The 18,418-nt window shown below is 52.6% G+C and overlaps 1 protein-coding gene across 1 annotated transcript in view; it reads right to left on the minus strand.

Annotated features, from left to right (window-relative positions):
- The window catches only part of CPNE5 (copine 5), a 101,160-nt gene that overhangs the window by 64,786 nt on the left and 17,956 nt on the right, over window positions 1-18,418 (minus strand). Inside the window, exons 4-5 of the mRNA XM_033093443.1 lie at window positions 10,792-10,832; window positions 10,000-10,046 (exon numbers count right to left, since the gene is read on the minus strand). Coding sequence (XP_032949334.1) covers window positions 10,000-10,046; window positions 10,792-10,832 — 88 coding nt within the window. The remainder of the gene's footprint in view (window positions 1-9,999; window positions 10,047-10,791; window positions 10,833-18,418) is intronic.

Here is an 18,418-nt window from a genome sequence, read left to right on the forward strand (position 1 = left end):
TGTTCTCTCTAATCCTTAGACAATCCAGCAGGTATTACTAGTCACTCGCTTTACATGTGAGGAAAATGAGGCTCAGAGAGGATAAGTGTCTAGTACAAGGCCACACAGCTCTAGGTACCAGGGTCCTGACACAAACCCAGGTCTGTCTGACTCCCGAGAACACCCCAAGACACCACCCCTTCTCTGTGGTTCAATAGAGAGAGAACCCTGTTTTCATAGCTGTGTCACCTGGACCAGTTTCTTCACCTCTCTGGGTCTGGGGATGATCTGTACCTGCCCGCAGAGTTGTTATAAGGATTAGAGATGATGAGTATGAGACACCGGGCACACAGCAAAGGGCGCCATTTTGGTTGACTCTTTGACTCTCTGATTCCTAAACAATCAGAGTCATCGGGAGCACTCTTGGCTGTTAGGAGGGAGTGTCTGGAAGGCTCAGAGAGAGCTGAAGGTGGGTCAGAGTCAGGTACAGGCATGGGCATGGCTGGAGGATTTCCTGTGGAGGAACAGAATGAGGGTGGGAAGTACATCAGACTATGTGGGTGCAGGGGGAGGAGGGGCAGAGCTAAGGAGGAAGGTCGGTCCAGGCCATGAGGTAGGGTGGGGAAAGCTTGGAGTCAAATAGCTCGGGTCTTGTTCTATTGTCTACAATATATTATTTTAAATTATTTTTTAAATGAGTTTCATCCATCCTAGGCATGGGAGTCACATTTGAAATATACCGACTAGGAGGCCTCACCTCATATACATTATCTCCTGGGCCCTGGAGAACCCCTGTTGACAGAAGGATATTAGCAATGGTTTTTCACAGCCACCAGGAAGGTGTGGAGAGACATGGGGATGGTTAGAAGTGTCCAACAGGCACTTAAGCACTTGCACAAGCAGGGCGTGAAAATCTGCCAAGACCTGCGTCCTCAGGCCTTGGAAGTAGGTCCGGGCTTCTGATGCCCCCGGGCTCTCCCACAAACGGGAGATTGCTATGACCTGACCCTCACCAATGATGGAGCGTTGTCCCTTGGCCTGCCACCCGTGAGCCTTTCAAGCAAGAGAAAGAGCTTATCAGAACAGGCGTGTGGCTGGGGGGCCACTTGCTCCTATTAGGTTAGCGTCTAATCTAACCATTAGACCATATGAAATTGCCATTTCCTAATTGTAAATCCATACAGTTCGAGCCAACGTGTTGGTGCATTTGTGATAGAAATCAGCCCGAGACCTGCTTTCACAGTTGTGTAGGCCCCAGTGCCAAGGTTGTGTGGAAGCAGAGCTGTGCCTGCACCCACCTCTAACTGCGGGAGGCTGCTGAGGTCTGCCCCAAAAAGCCTGACAGCTGTGGACAGCCAGCCGGGGTTAGGGGGCTTCATAACAGATGTGAATCCCAATCCTGCTGTGTGGCCTCTGACAAGCTGCTTCAACTTCCCCAGGATCAGTTTCTATGTGTGACGTCTCCCCACAGGTTGCTGCAGCGTCAGGGTTGAGCCAGCAGAGCACAGAGCAGGGGCCGAATCAGTGGTGGTTCCTTTCCTATGGCCACCTTGACAGTTGGAGAGGCTCTACCACCAGGCTATGAAGTTGATGTTTGTCTCAGAGGCTTGGAGAACAGGTGAAACCCCAAGCTATGGTTTTGACAGTCATTGGAACCAGGGGAAAGCCCTTTCCTGTTCAGGAAGAGCTAAAAGGAAGAGGAGGGACACTGGTTGCCAGGGGTAAGCGTGGGGGTGATCTTCAGAGCCAGAGCAGGGAGGATGGTGGGGTCTGGAAGGAGACAGGAGCCAAACAAGCCACCGCCCAGACAGGCAGGGTTTTCATGGGCAGACTAAGAGGAGATGCCCCAGGAAGAGACAAAGGCACTAGAAAGGCAGGGAATGGGGAGTGGGGGGGGTGGTTCCCACGATGTGCCTGTGTGCCATGCTGCAGTGCTCTGTCCGGCATGACACAGCAGTGACGGTATCCCCAGGTCCGGCATTTCCTGGAAGCGCCCCTGATGAGAGACCCTTCCACACAGCGTTAGGATACTTCCCTTCAAGCCCCTCTCTTCCTGGAAGCCCTCACTCATTGGACTCCAGGTCCTGGAGACCCAGGCTAAGGAGGGGACTCAGGTTAAGGAAGCCTGAGTCTTCAGGAATGCTGGCTGTCACTGCACTCCTCGTGAGGGCAGGCTTGGCATAGTTCACACGGTTTCCAAGGGTGACCGGACCTTGGGTGACAGAGCACCCAAGTACTCAAGCTGGACAATATCATATTGCAATTGAAATTTCCAGGTAAGAAGGTCTCCTAACCCCATTTTACAGATGAGTAAGCTGAGACTTGGAGAAAGGAAATACCTCACGCAGATCATATAGTCAATAAATATCAGAACTGGGATGGGAACCCAGGGTTGTGAACATCAAGTTTAGGGCCTCATCTCATCTGACAAGGCATTTGACTATTATTCATGATGTTCTTAGGGACCATGAGAAATACGGGATGTGTTATAACAAAGTTATATAGATGCTAGGTGACTGAACAGCATACTCCAAAGGTCAACTAGAGAACCGAGGTCAACCTGGGAAAGTTCTCTAGAGGAGGATCACAGCCCTCCATCCTATCCAGCCGCTTCTCACTCGTGTGGATGACGACTGCAGCTGACCCGGGACCAGGAGGCAGAACCAAGAGGCTGAATGCACAATTGTAATTCAACATGCTCTTCACAGATCCTACAACAGACTGACTCTACCAAATGACCCGTAACAGAGACAAATGTAAAATCTCACATTTAGGTTCAAACACTCAGCTGCCAAGTCTGAGCTGAGGGAATCCTGTCTGAACAGCAGCTTGTGTGAGAAAGACACAGGAGCCCCTAAACTCAATATGAAGTAAGTCAAAGACTCCTGTCACAAAGGCCAGTGGAATACTAGATAGCGTGGACAGAGGTAGGTCCCTCAGAAACAGACACACGGAATGCTGAGACCCAGGGAGGAGTGTGATTGTGTCGTTCAAGCTCCTGTGAGGAGGGAGCCGGCCCATGGTGCTTTGGGCTGGACAAGTGGAAGGCACAGGATGCACACGGAGGAAGAACATTTACGAATGACTGTATGTTCCAGGGCGTGTGGCAGGGCTGGTAAAGGGGTAAGAGGCCGTGACGTACAGAGGAACTACTGAAAGAAATGGTCACATTCGAGGTCTGTCTGTCAGCAGACTAATAGGTCCCTCTTCAAACATTGAGGAAATATTGAGCCCTCTTCAAATATTGAGGAAAAGAACGTGTGAAAGAGAAAATCAACTTACTTTGTACACCTAAGGAGGGCAGAATTAGGAACAAGTGGAATTTTGCCCTTTATATATAATTATTACAGTTTTTACAACATCATGTTCTAGAAACCATTTTCTCATTAACCTCTCTGTGCTTCAGTTTCCAACTCCATGAAATGGGGTCAATAATAATAATAATACCTCCTTCGTAGGGTTGTGAGGATTAAGTGAGTTAATATATATAAATGCTTAGAACAGAGCCTGTTACTGTTATGTAAGCGTACGCTATTAGCATGGCTTTTGCTGTTACTGTTACCTCCCTGAATTGGAAGTGAGTTCCGCTGGTTGTGGACAGGTCCCCGTTTGTGTCCCCAGTATTCTCCCTGTCACACAGTAGGTGCCCAACACATGCTCGTTGAGTCAAAGTTACGTGAAGGCACATACTAAGGTTCTCCGAGGATATCATTCCAAATACTCAGAGTCGAACCGTCATTCCCAGTTGGTGTTAAACTAGTCAACAGGCCCAGGCTGCTCAGAAATAGACTGAGCACTCTGGCAGGGACATGTGGGCATGCCGGGTGGGGCCACATGCCCTGCCGGTGCTATGGGTCACTCAGCGGAACATCCTAAGATTCCAGGATACCCATCTCCTCCTTTCCAAGGGTCCCTCAGCCAGGACCACCACCTGGCAATCCTGCCTTTCCCAGGACACGCAGAAGGCCCTGGCAAGCCTTGATGCAAATAGTGCTTGATTTCCTGGGCTAAAATTACATCTCGAGTCAATTTTTATAAAATGCGGTGACAGATTTTGGTGCTGGGAAGATGGAGCTTTCTCAGAAGGCATTAAAATGACCCAAATGGTTAAAATCAGCTGAAACCTGGTTGCAAGAACAGTGTCCTCCTTCTGCGGCCTTGTGCAAATCCAGGGTCTGGGCCCTGCCTGGAGAAACTGCTGTGCCTGCACTTGACTCCCTCTGGTTATAGGATGATTATCTCTGGGCCAAGATTCTGCTATGTGGCACTTTGCAATAAACTAGCAGGTGGGGCGGTTGTAATCGGCTTTGTTTACTTGCAAAGGCAGTCTTCCACCCCAGAGGCAGTTCCATAGAGATAGATTTGGATTTTTCTTTAAATTCTCCACTCCTGATACTTCCCTCTGGGGGTCACACAGAGAAATCAGGCAAAGAAGTAGGACATGGACACATTGGAGTGCATTGTCCCTTCTCCAGAAATACCTTGAAGTTTGTGTCCTGGGGGTACTGTCGGGGTCCAGGCCAGGCCACCCCAAAATTTCCCACAACGGCATATTGAGTCCTTGGAGTTAAAGTTACTTAACAAGCAGCTGGTGCAAGAAAAGCATGTTGAGCCTCTCTTGTCTCCTTCAATGCAGGAGGTAATTCTCACCTGTGAAACGTACCCTCCTTGCTACAGGGGGGCTAAAAGAGACACCCTTATCACTAGAGTTAAAAAATCCAGGGCCAAAAAAGCTTACATAAACACAGCTGTTACTCCTTTACTAATTTACTACCCAAGCTCAAACTTCGTTTCGATTCCTCAGTAGTGAACACCCAAATCTAAGTGTCTTTGTCCTGTCATTTCCTCACAAATTTATCACTTCTTTGCTTTAAAAGTATTAAAAAAAAAATGACTGGTTCATTATTTCAGAGAGCGTCGTCATTTATGATCTCCTGTGTGCACAGATCAAATTGGTTTTTCTCTTGTGTCAATTTTATTACAAGTCCAAGAACTCAGAAAAGGTGTGGGGGGATTCTGCCCCTCCCCAATAGTACCCATGTGGCTGAGCTCTGCCACTGTCACCCCTGAAGGCTGAGCGTGGTGCCAATTGCCTCTCATAAATGGGGTCAGTCTCCTTGATCTCTAGGACCTTCTTGCTCGCTCTGAATTCTTACCCCGTGACCCCACCTGTAGTCAGCTCCCTTCAGTTGCCACTTCCTGTATCTTGCCAGCCTCACACCCTGAATGCCAGTCTCGCTCTTCTGCTCGCTGTCTGTTCTGACGTCTTTGTTTGCCCCTCTGGGTCTACTCCTGCCCTTCTCCACCCTGCTCAGTGCCTGGCAGGCTGACCCGTGTGGACTGCGTCAACGCCCCGCCCCACTGCGTCTTCCAAGTGTGGTTCCACCCAACGGAGGCCCTGGCAGGAGAGCAGAGAGAGGGGAGAGGGGGAGGTTGCCCGGGCTGACCATGTCCCTCCACTGAGGGCTCCTGCTCCTGTCCCAAAGGTCTCTTGGGAGAACTACCTTCCCCCCTTACCTCCTTGGGCCTGGAGTAGTAATGGCTTCCTTGTTGCCAGCCCCACGATTCATCACCTCTCATTAGTTTCCCTAAACCCGGCTCACTGCTTTATTTATTTTTTTTTTAAGAGAGAGAATTTATTCTTTTTATTTCTAGTTTTTTGTACTTTGTTTTTACACTTTATTTATTTTGACATTCAATATTATTTTAAATTATTTTCAGGTGGACAGCATAGTGGTTAGACATTTATATAATTTAGAAGTGATCCCCCTGATGAGTCTAGTACCCACCTGGCACTATATAGAGTTATTACCATATTATTGACTATATTCCCTATGCTGTACTTAATATCCCCATGACTACTCTGTAACGACCAATCTGTACTTCTTAATTCACTCTCTCTTTTATAAATAGCCCTTTATCTCAGCCCCCAGCTATCCAGGACCTGGACTGACCTGCTCATTCTGGCCTCTGTCCCTGCCTTCGCTTAAGCCACCATCTTAGCTGCTGGGCCTGTGTGCTGTGGCCCTTGGGCTTCACGTAAACAACCAGCTCCTCCCAGGGAACACTCCCACTGCACCCAGGTCTAGCTAGCACTGATTCTGCCACCTGAGGCCCATCCTGTCACTCTCCACAGAATAAGGAGGTGGAGCCCAATGGTCCCTGAAGTTCTTTGACCCACGTCCTTCTCTTCTTCACGGCAGAAACCCTTTAGTCAGATGGCTTATGTTCAGTCAAATTCCATTTTTAAAAATCCAACGAGCTATCAAAGTGCTTTAGCCAAACATGGCTGGAACTTTCTCTCCTCCGAACGCCCATTTATGCTCACCGATACTTCTCACCGTTTCCTGTTAGGATCATTCATGCCTGTGAATCTCCGCTCCCAGGCTGCAAACGCCCTAGTTCCAGCTGGTGTTCAGGTGAAGCTCTGTCCTTCTGACCATCTCCCTCTCTCCCCACCCCCCACCCGTACCCGGTTTGTTGCCCAGCATCTCATAAATGCTTCCTGTTGCAAATATTGACTAAAATGCGGGAATGTCCGGCAAGGCCCCAAACACTTTGGATGACGCTGTGCAATGATATTTACAGAACAATGACTACGCACCAGGCCTGTGACATACCCATTTGTTTCGCCCCCACCACAGGCCTCTAAGTTAGGCATTATCCCCATATTACATAGGTGGGAACTGAGGCACAGGGCGGTTAAGCAACTTGCTCCACGTCCCGCTTCCAGAACAGGCTAGAGCCAGGAGTGAAGCACAGGTGAAACAGACAGCAAGGCCTCGAACCTTTCCTCGGCTCCACCCTGCGGAGCCGGTGGTAATAAGATGAGACGCGGGCAATCCGGGACCCTGACCAACGGAGACAGGTCTCACTTATAGTATGTCATGAATGGCTAGCGGAGCAGGGCCCTTCTGAAGAGGCCTCTCCAGACTTTCCTGAATGAATCACTAAGAAATTAATTAGCACACTCCTGCTTTCTAAGAAGCCTGGCCAAAAGGCCTCAAAAAAGTAATTAGTTCATTTACGTAGGCTAAACGTTTCCCCAGCAATCTGGTTTACGCTTTAATTGGCATAGAGCCTTGGAGAGGGTGAAAAAGTAAACTTTAGCCCAGCCTCTGTGGAAGTATTTCCCATACATTTTATGGATAGAATTTACGCTTTTTGGCCACTTGCTCCTGCCATGCTGTGTGAGGGTTGGGAGCAAGGCAGGTGATGCTCTGGCCAGTCCACCAATGAGGAAGATGAGGGTCAGTAACAAAGCCTGAGTTACGAAAGCTTTACTGGCTATTCTTATTCTCATCACGTCATCTGGCAGGGACTCCCCAAGCTGTCAGCAGAGCTTGCAAGCCAGACTAAGGAACTGGGACTGGATTCAAAGCAGAAGGGAGTCACTAAAGATTTCTGGGCAAGAGGTTCACCTAACAAAATGTTCACATTGCCAGAAACCATGGGAAGGCTGCTGTGGATGAGACATGGTCCTAGATGCTGTACCCATGTCTCAGGGTCATGGACATCTTGGTGGGCATAGACTCCCTCTGTATCCCCTGTGTCTCGCCCTCACTGGGGCTCCCTGAGGCAGGGCTGTGTCTCCTCCTCAGACTGGGGCTCCCTGAGGTAGGGCTGTGTCTTCCCCTCAGAGTGGGTTCCCTGAGGCAGGTCTGTGTCTCTCCTCAGACTGGGTCTCCCTGAGGCAGGTGTGTGTCTCCCCTCAGACTGGGGCTCCCTGAGGGCAGGGCTGTGTCTTCCCCTCAGAGTGGGTTCCCTGAGGCAGATCTGTGTCTCTCCTCAGACTGGGGCTGCCTGAGGCAGGTCTTTGTCGCCCCTCAGACTGCGGCTCCCTGAGGTAGGTGTGTGTCTCCCCTCAGACTGGGGCTCCCAGAGGCAGGTCTTTGTCTCCCCTCAGACTGGGGCTCCCAGAAGGCAGGTCTTTGTCTCCCCTCAGACTGGGGCTCCCTGAGGTAGATGTGTGTCTCCCCTCAGACTGGGGCTCCCTGGGGCAGGGCTGTGTCTCTACTCAGACTGGGGCTCCCTGAGGCAGGGCTGTGTCTCCCCTCAGACTGGGTTTCCCTGAGGGCTGGGCTGTGTCTCCTCCTCAGACTGGGGCTCCCTGAGGCAGGGCTGTGTCTCCCCTCAGACTGGGTTTCCCTGAGGGCTGGGCTGTGTCTCCTCCTCAGACTGGGGCTCCCTGAGGGCTGGGCTGTGTCTCCCTCTCAGACTGGGTTCCCTGAGGCAGGTCTGTGTCTCTCCTCACACTGGGGCTCCCTGAGGCAGGTCTGTGTCTCCCCTCAGACTGGGGCTCCCTGAGGGCAGGGCTGTGTCTTCCCCTCAGAGTGGGTTCCCTGAGGCAGGTCTGTGTCTCTCCTCAGACTGGGGCTGCCTGAGGCAGGTCTTTGTCTCCCCTCAGACTGGGGCTCCCTGAGGTAGGTGTGTGTCTCCCCTCAGACTGGGGCTCCCTGAGGGCAGGGCTGTGTCTCCCCTCAGACTGAAGCTCCCTGAGGGCAGGTCTGTGTCTCCCCTCAGACTGGGGCTCCCTGAGGTAGGTGTGTGTCTCCCCTCAGACTGGGGCTCCCTGAGGGCAGGGCTGTGTCTCTACTCAGACTGGGGCTCCCTGAAGCAGGGCTGTGTCTCCCCTAAGACTGGGTTTCCCTGAAGGCTGGGCTGTGTCTCCCCCTCAGACTGGGTTCCCTGAGGCAGGTCTGTGTCTCCCCTCAGACTAGGGCTCCCTGAGGGCTGGGCTGTGTCTCCCCTCAGACTGGGGCTCCCTGAGGCAGGGCTGTGTCTCCCCTCAGACTGGAGCTCCCTGAGGGCAGGGCTATGTCTCCCCTCAGACTGGGTTTCCCTGAGGGCAGGTCTGTGTCTCCCCTCAGACTGGGGCTCCCTGAGGTAAGTGTGTGTCTTCCCTCAGCCTGGGGCTCCCTGAGGCAGGTCTGTGTCTCCCCCTCAGACTGGGGCTCCCTGAGGGCAGGTCTGTGTCTCCCCCTCAGACTGGGGCTCCCTGAGGGCAGGGCTGTGTCTCCCCCTCAGACTGGGGCTCCCTGAGGCAGGTCTGTGTCTCCCCTCAGACTGGGGCTCCCTGAGGTAAATGTGTGTCTCCACTCAGACTGGGGCTCCCTGAGGGCCGGTCTGTGTCTTCCCTCAGCCTGGGGCTCCCTGAGGTAGGTCTCTATCTCCCCTCAGACTGGGGCTCCCTGAGGTAAGTGTGTGTCTTCCCTCAGCCTGGGGCTCCCTGAGGCAGGTCTGTGTCTCCCCCTCAGACTGGGGCTCCCTGAGGGCAGGTGTGTCTCCCCCTCAGACTGGGGCTCCCTGAGGTAAGTGTGTGTCTTCCCTCAGCCTGGGGCTCCCTGAGGCAGGTCTGTGTCTCCCCCTCAGACTGGGGCTCCCTGAGGGCAGGGCTGTGTCTCCCCCTCAGACTGGGGCTCCCTGAGGCAGGTCTGTGTCTCCCCTCAGACTGGGGCTCCCTGAGGTAAATGTGTGTCTCCACTCAGACTGGGGCTCCCTGAGGGCCGGTCTGTGTCTTCCCTCAGCCTGGGGCTCCCTGAGGCAGGTCTGTGTCTCCCCTCAGACTGGGGCTCCCTGAGGTAAGTGTGTGTCTCCCCCTCAGACTGGGGCTCCCTGAGGGCAGGTCTGTGTCTCCCCCTCAGACTGGGGCTCCCTGAGGCAGGGCTGTGTCTCCCCTCAGACTGGGGCTCCCTGAGGGCAGGTCTGTGTCTCCCCTCAGACTGGGGCTCCCTGAGGGCTGGGCTGTGTCTCTCCTCAGACTGGGTTTCCCTAAGGGCTGGTCTGTGTCTCGCCCTCAGACTGGGGCTCCCTGAGGGCAGGAACTTTCCACATCCACCATTTGTTTCTTCCTCCAGCAGGAGGGACAAGACTCCACCCTCTGCACACCTTACGGTCCCTCCTGGGGACTTGGATGCTGCAGTTAGAAACATCAGGTGGGATATCTCCAAAGACAGATGAACAAGCAGACTAATCAGGGACAGGCTGAAATTTCCGAGATGGGAAAGGGGCTGTACCTACCTCCCGCCACTGCTTATTCTCCATCCCTTGGGTATACATGACGCATACTGTGGGGAGAGGAGGAAAAAAGTGTTAACACACCAGGCCAAGATGAAGGTAGGACCCCAGATGGTGAGGGCCCTGGAAGGGCAGGTGCCTCAGGAGACTCCAGCCTAGGTAGCAGTGTTGGGTCTTGGGGAATGGAGAAGGGGCCATGTCTAGGAGTACCCTTTGGGAAGGGAGTCAGAGTCCATTCACATCTAGGCCAGACCAAGTGTGAAGGTAGACAGATGGGCACGATGGGGGACTGGGTGTCAGAGGTGGGGCAGAACATCTGAAACTCAAATCATCCCTTTAGGGCTCAAGGCAGCTTCACAGGCCTATTACAGTCATCAGCCTCATTTCACTGATGGGCAAACTGAGGCTCAGAGGAAGCCAGTGACCTGAGTGGCATTGCGCTGGGCTAGAACCCTGGACTCCAAAATCAGTGCTCGTTCTCCCAGAACACAGCTAACTGGGGCTCTTAAATATACCAGTTTCCCTGGAACTGAGAAGTTCTGGCCCTAGACAGCCTGACCCCTCCCAACCATCTCAGTTGTGTTGAGGCTTCATAAGTACAGGCGCCGGGAAGGGTCAGACACCCCAGTTTTTTCTCCAGACAGTATAGGTGAAATATTAAACAGCCTTGATGTACGTGGAAAGGTGCCGGGCACACAGTTAGAGCTCAGTAAGGGCTCAAGTACTGGCTGCGGCAATCAGTCATAATGCCCTTGGTGGTGGTGTTACTGTTGTTATTGTCAGAGCAGAACTTACGTGGGTCAGACTTGGAAAACATGTCTTTGTCCAAAAGGTTCCTGAAAGAGAAGGAGAGAGGAGTTAGCACAGCCCAGGAGAGGAGGATGTGGGGTGGTGGGGTTTAGGCTGTTACTGAGACCCGGAAGCTGCCTCGGGCCTGGCCTCAGGCAACACATGAAGAGCAGGAAGCTTATTAGGCGCTCCTTACAACCCTCAGGCTGGGCACCGGGGGTTCCTCGCCTCTGCTTCCTAAGGAGTACGGCTCCCTACCTCTCACCCCCACCACAGCCACGCAAGCTCCAGTTCCCTGGATCCCGCAGCCCCTTGTTCTGGGGCCAAATCTCAATCTGTTTTAGCCTATTCTAGAAACTCTCCTCTTACCACATCTCAGTCTCTTCAAAAAATAAAATCAAGCAATCAAAACTTATCCATCCAGGGGCAGCCGGATAGCTCAGTTGGTTAGAGTGCGAGTTCTGAAAAACAAGGCTGCCGGTTCGATTCCCACATGGGCCAGTGAGCTGTGCCCTCCACAACCAGATTGAAGGACAACGACTTGGAGCTGGAGGGCCCTGGAGAAACACACTGTTCCCCAATATTTCCCAATAAAATTTATTTTAAAAAAAATCCTTATCCATCCAGTGTCCCATTCTCTCAGGGCTCTATTTACAGTTTATTCGATTGTCTCATCTGTGCTGATGGATTAATGAATCAGTCTTCCCAGGGGATGCAGACTTATTTGAACAGGGTCCTTCTTTGGTCAAGGCCACAGGTAACACATGGCTAACACATGGCCCTGATCATCAGACTTGATGGCACTACAGCAAGATGATGGACACAACGTTTGAGGACTGAGAGGTCTTTGAACAGATACTGAGCCCTCCTGCCCTGCCTCCAGGTAGTCATAGCATCCGCTCATTGAACCCCAGTGATGGGTCAGGCAATGCGCTAAGTGTTCTGCAAATATTAGCTCCCAATCCTCACGCCGCCCTGCAAGGTCAGTGTTGGGTAGGCATCATCCCATCTTACAGATGTGGAAATGGAGGCATAGGGAGATCAGGCAAGGGTATGTGTCCCTCATTCTACAGCGACCTGCTGCTGGCAGGAAGCAACACAGGAAGTGACACAAGCTCTCTGAGCCTCTGTTTCCTCATCCATACAATACAGATAACAGTGCCAGTCTTGAAGGTTGCTGGTCCCCTGCCCTGTCTCTTCAGTCCTCCCAGTTCCTGCACACACCCATGGCTTCCTCCTGCTTGTCTCCTGAGGGCTTTCTCTGGCAGGCCAGGCTGCAAATACCAGGAAGTTTACACTCAGAGGGTAGCCCTCAACCAATGATGGGCAGGAGTTGGGGGATAAATACTGAGCTTGCTCACTCCTGCCCCCACCCCCACCACCAGGAGTGCTCCACAGTCTCCCAGAGGGCCCAATGGGACAGAGCCCCAGGGGACACTGGGAAATCTGCTCCCTAAAGACCCTTGTGGACTGAGCAAGGCCTCCCCCCTCAGACCTCCTCCCTGAAGGAGCTTCCTGTGAGCCCCTCCTGCCTGCAAGAGCTACCCACTCCTTCCTCTACTGTCCTAAAGTTAAGCTCTACACTTCCCAGCCATCTCAGCCTTGTCCCACCTCCCTCCCAGATGTCCTCAGGGGTCTTCTTGCCTCCCTTCTCCACTCCCACATTCCCTACGGCCCCTGTGTCCCTTGAACCCCTTTCCCAGAGAAGAGAAATACTTAACGTGGGTCTGTGCAGCTTCCTGACAGTCAACTCCAAATGTCAAAGCTGGATGGACTCTCGGGATCACGTGTTCCACCTTCTCCTTGAGGAGGGAGACTGGTGCCCAGGGAAGGGCAGGGAGTGTGGCCACTTCCCACAGCAAGCAGTGGCACAGCCACAAAGGTCTCGAAGGGGTCACCATCGCCAAAGCCATAGGAATGACAGCCTGTTTGGGTAACTTGACCCCACGGTCAACCCAATCGCCCATGCACCCCATTCTGACGCGGCAGCCAAAGGCCGACTGACAGACAGATGCAGTAGCCACCTGGTGCCAGCACATGGCATCCCCAGCTGCCTGGGGAGGTCCCAGATTGTTCTCATGAATCACCTAGCTCCAGGCCTGGAGTCGATTCCCGGAGATGTCCCTGAGGGGGAGATCCCCAAATCCCATCATGCAGTCTCTTCATTCTGGGGCCTCTACCCAAAGGCAGCCACCCCCAGCTAGCACTCCATGATCCCACAGGCATATAACCCCTCTGCTGGCCCCCACCCCCTACCCCCACCACACCTGCTCCCAGCCAACTGTCACTTTGGAAACCATCTGATACACCTCCCAGCCCACTGCAGTGAGCATCAAGGGAAATGACACACAGGCAGCTCTGAAAGTAGGCAGCAGAGGCTATAGATAAGACATCACTTTATATACGCGCATCCACATCAAGGTGCGCTGACCTGGACCTTCTGCAGTGTGCTAGGTTTGGGAGCACGTCTGTCTTGATTTAAACAAAGGACAAAATGCCTTAACTCCAAAGATGACTCCACAGTGGTGGGACCTCACGCAACGGTGAGGACCTGGAACGTAAGAGAGAGGGTTGGGAGTGGGACTTCTCTGCTTAAGCAAGTGCTGGGGGTAATCTCTGAATTCTATAATTACATAAAACCCTATCTCGAGGGTTCAAGCTGGAAGGGACCTCAGAGGTCGCCCTTTCCAATTCCTTTATAAATCGGAAATGTGAGACTCAGAGAGAGGGCAAGTGACTTCTCCATGTCTGGGCCTGGAACTCAGGTTTGGTCATGTCTAGGCTAGTGAGAAAGAGTGAGATCCTGGATTTCAGCTTGGGGGTGTGAGTGTGAGTCTGAGTGTGTGTGTGAGAGAGAGAGAGAGAGAGAGAAAAAGAGAGAGAGAGAGAGAGACCGGGGGGGGGGGGGGGGGAGAGAGAGAGGGAGAGAGAGAGACAGAGAGAGAGACAGAGAGAAAGAGAGAGAGAGAGAGAGAACCATATCTTTAAAGAGAAGCAGATGGGGCTTTTCTTGGCTCTGCCTGCTCTCTTCGCTGGGAAGAGGCATACAGCTGAACCAAGGAACAGACTCCCAGCCACCTAGCATCAGTGGCTCCTTGCCCAGTGACCTCCGGACTCTCACTACACCCTGGGGCGTGGGTCACTTGGCCATGCACCCAAGTGTAATACAAACCTCCCTTCACACTGCTGAGATCATCCTTACCGTCCTTCCAGATCCACTCCCATCCTTCCTCCTTGATTTTGCCTTCCCTGGACAGACACTGACCAACAGCTATTTCCTCTCCCCTCCCGAGCTCTCTCTGGCCTATAGTGTGTAAACTTCTGACTCGTTGGACCCCATTATTTAGCATACCCTGGGCTGCAAAATCAGGGGTGCATTTGTCTCTCACAGCTGCTGTGTGCTCCTCCAGGGCAGGCCTCCTGCCTCTGCATCGGACCAGCCTAGCACCTGATTCTGACCAAGGGCCTGACAAGTAGGATGGATGAAGGAAGACCAAAACAGTGGCCAGATGGGCAAGCGAGGCCCTTGTCTCTCCACCAGCGTGGTGCCTGGTCATGCTCAGGACAGACCCCTATGTCTCCTCTTCGTGGAGAGCCAATGATTAATGCATGGGCTACTGTGAGACAAGCTGGGTTCACATGCCAGCTTTGGACAAGTTACTTGCCTGCCTTGTGCCTCAGTTTCCCCATCTGTAAAGTGGGGCTAAAACAATTCCTGCCTCAGGACTGCTATGGAGCACGTGGACACAGTGCTTGTCAGATGGGTCCGTCATCATCAGCCAGGTGCTGAGCAGAGCAGTCACTCCTCTCGTAGGTGCTCAGGCTCACTTTGTGACAAAGAGGACAGGATGGATGACAGAAGCTACCTCCACCCTCATCACCAGTCAAAGGAAGCCCACCCCCAACATATACTCTCCCAAGTGCCCTGTTTTGAAATGCACATTGAGTCCCCCCACTGGCTAAGAGCAGCGCCCCCTCATCTCAGCCTCAGGCTCCCCTTTGGCCCCCATCCTTTCCCCCTCTCAGCCCTGAGGACCCTCTGCCCCGCTGCTTAGGTCCCTGTACCCTACACCTCTCTCTGATCCCTCACCTCATCACACTTGTCCCATCTGTGCCTCACCTCAACTACCTGTCCTGACAGACACCTCGGGGCCTAATGAGCCTGCTCTCTTGGCCTTGAGATGGTGGCTTCACCCCAAGAGCAATGGGCCTCTCACTTCCTGGGACTTGCCCCTGCCCCCACTAGTAAAAAGGCAGATTCCTGGCGTCTGATTTTGTAGTTCTGGACAGAAGCCATGTTTAAACAAGACACATACACACACACACACACCACACCACACACATACCACACCACACACACACACCACACCACACACACACACCACACCACACACACACATACACACACCACACACACACACACACACACCACACCACACACACACACACCACACCACACACACACCACACCACACACACACACACCACATACCACAGACATATCACATCACACACACCACACACACACACACACACCACACACCACAGACATATCACATCACACACACACACCACACACCACAGACATATCATATCACACACACACACCACACACACCACACACACACCACACAAACACCACACACATATCACACCACACACACACCACACACATATCACACCACACACACACCACACAAACACCACACACATATCACATCACACACACCACACACACACCACACACACACAACAAACACACACACCACACACATCACACCACACACACACCACACCACTTACACCACACACACCACACACATATCACATCACACACACCACACACACACACACACCACACACACACAACACACACACACACCACACACATCACACCACACACACACCCCACTTACACCACACACACCACACACATATCACATCACACACATACACCACACACCACACACACAACACACACACACAACACACACACACGCCACACACATCACACCACACACACACACCACACCACTTAACACCACACACACACCACACACACCACACACATATCACACCACACACACACCACACATAGTTTCTGATGGCAGCGGTCCAAAAACCACACCTCAGGACACTAGGCCTCAGTTTCTCCCACTGCAACAACATACACATGCACAGCCCTTGAAGGCTTTTACATGATCCACTAAGGACTCCGAGGCTCAGAGACAGTGAGTGACTTGTTCACGGGCACACAGCCAGGAAGAAGCTGAAACCAGGGGAGGAAACCAGGTCTTCTGACCTGAAGCAGGGCCTGAACCACAAGGGCACGGACAGCCCAGACTGTAAGTGCTTTTTCTCCACTTTCTGTTTTTCGAGAGCTCAAAGAGAAATTTTTTTTAACAGGCAAATGTATTTTTTCCTCAAAAGAACATAAAACCCTTCAGCTGTCCACTCGGTACCCTGGAGATTGGATTCTTTTATTCTTCAAATCAAGGCCAGGGAAGCAGAGCTGAGGGCCCCTTTTCTCTCCACTTTCCCCCAAGGAATCATTTCCAATTCAGTGGCAGAGGCGCTGGGCGCTGAGCTCAGAAGTCTCTAAGGCCCCAGGAAAGGGAGAAAGTACTGGAAAGGCTGAAATGAGAGTTCTTGGTTGGTGCTAAAGGTGGGGGCCTGCGGGTGACACCCTCTCATTGGGTACACAAAAATGCTGGGAGTAGAAGCGGGGACTCTCCAGTCAGAGAACAACATTCAGCCCTACTCTCAGGGAGCCCCAGTCTGAGGGGAGACGCAGCCCTGCCCTCAGGGAGCCTCAGTCTGAGGGGAGACGCAGCCCTGCCCTCAGGGAGCCCCAGTCTGAGGGGAGACACAGCCCTGCTCTTAGGGGAGCCCCAGTGTGAACAGGAGGCACATTTGATCTTGAGCTGAGTTGCTGGGTGATCTGACCATCACACATCCCTTTTTTCTCTAACAAAGCCCATACACGCTGCATGGATGCACTGAGCAATGACTCTGGCTACAGCATAGAAAGCAGCACATTAAGAGCACTTGCTCTCAGCTTTCCTGGACCAGGGGTCCTTAAGAGGGTCTGTGGATCCCCTAAACTGTAAGCAAAATATGGCATATTGGTACATATGGATGCATTCTTTTTGGAGAGTTTTCATCAGATTCCCAAGGAGGTTCACGAGACTAAAAAAAGTTAAGAAAAGATGGTTTATCTTCTTCCTAGCAATCCACCCTAAGCATCCCTCCAACCTCTGGCAAAGGTGGGGGTGTTAAGAGTGTAGACTTGGAGCTTCATGGCTGAGTCCCAAACCCAGCTCTACCCCTTACTAGCTATATGACCTCATTACCTTCTCTGTGCCTCAGTAGCCCCATCTGTAAAGTGGGATAATAACAGTCCTCTCTCCTAGGGATTTTCTGAGAATAGAGTTTATGTATTCAAAACAGTTCAAACAATGCCCAGTAAGTTGCAGTCCAGTGCCTGGCATACAGTCAGTGCTCACTAAAGGCCGGTGGAGAATAAGTGGCTTCTAGGATGCCCCATGTTCTCCCACTGCTCCCTATCGCTGGGCTGGAGCAGGACCTCCAGTGCTGGCATGCCCTTGCCCCCCACTGCCCATCTGGCTGTGCAACCTTCCTTGAGGAGAGCAGACTGGGGACAGGTGAACCACCATCAGGGAGAAACAGGTACCTGAGGTGGCCCACAGAGACCCCTGAGTCTGAGGGGCCCACCAGCAACACCCCACTTCTCTATGGAGCAATTCAACCCCAAACATCTGGCCACCTTCCCCCTGGCCCCCCAAAGCAGGCAAAGAGAGTGGGAGAGGAACAACAATAATCACACATAACCTGCACCAAATCCTTTGCTGGGTACTTAATCTGCGATCCCCTATTCACCCTACATATCAACGCTAGGAGGTAGACGTCAGCCCTGCTATAAGTGAGGCAGCTGGGCTTGAGAGGTGTGCCCAGTGTCACCCAGCTTGCCAGGCGACACGATGACATTGAACTCTGAAGCCCAAGCCCATTTGGACATGCCACGGGAAGCATCTGCATTACCAAAACCTAGGGTCTCCCAAGGCCCCCTCCCGGCCAGAAGTGCCCCTCATATTCTCACTCTCCGTTTCTTGCCCCCAGCCTCATCAGGGCTGCTCCCAAAGGAAAAACTGAACAGAAGAACTGGGGGTTTCCATCTTCTCCGGCCCTGCTCCCTGTCCTGACAGGCAGATAGTCCAAGGCAAGGTGCAGGGAGAGCTGGGGAGCGGAAGGACCTTGGCACCCAGCCCTAGGCACTCGCCCATCTCCCCTTTCAGATCCTGTTCCTTACCCGTGAGCACTGTCTCCCTGCCAAGTCTCCTGGCCAAGGTCTAAAAAGCAATTTTCACATGGCTTAGAGTACTCCTTCCTGGGGCTATTTGCATTATTATTATTAATTATTGTAATAATTGTCCCTCCCATGCTGTGTGGCCAAGGGAAGAGAGCCTGAGCTCTGGCCTCGGATGCATCCAAGCTGAAATCTCCGGGGCCATATGGTAATTCTGTGACCCTGGACAAGCTACTTAACTTTAGTTTTCTCATCTGTGAATGGGGTCACATACCTGCCTTGCACAGTTGTTGTGAAGCCAAGAGC

The sequence above is a fragment of the Rhinolophus ferrumequinum genome, chromosome 3, assembly GCF_004115265.2.
Source record: "Rhinolophus ferrumequinum isolate MPI-CBG mRhiFer1 chromosome 3, mRhiFer1_v1.p, whole genome shotgun sequence".
Taxonomy (NCBI): Eukaryota; Metazoa; Chordata; class Mammalia; order Chiroptera; family Rhinolophidae; genus Rhinolophus; species Rhinolophus ferrumequinum.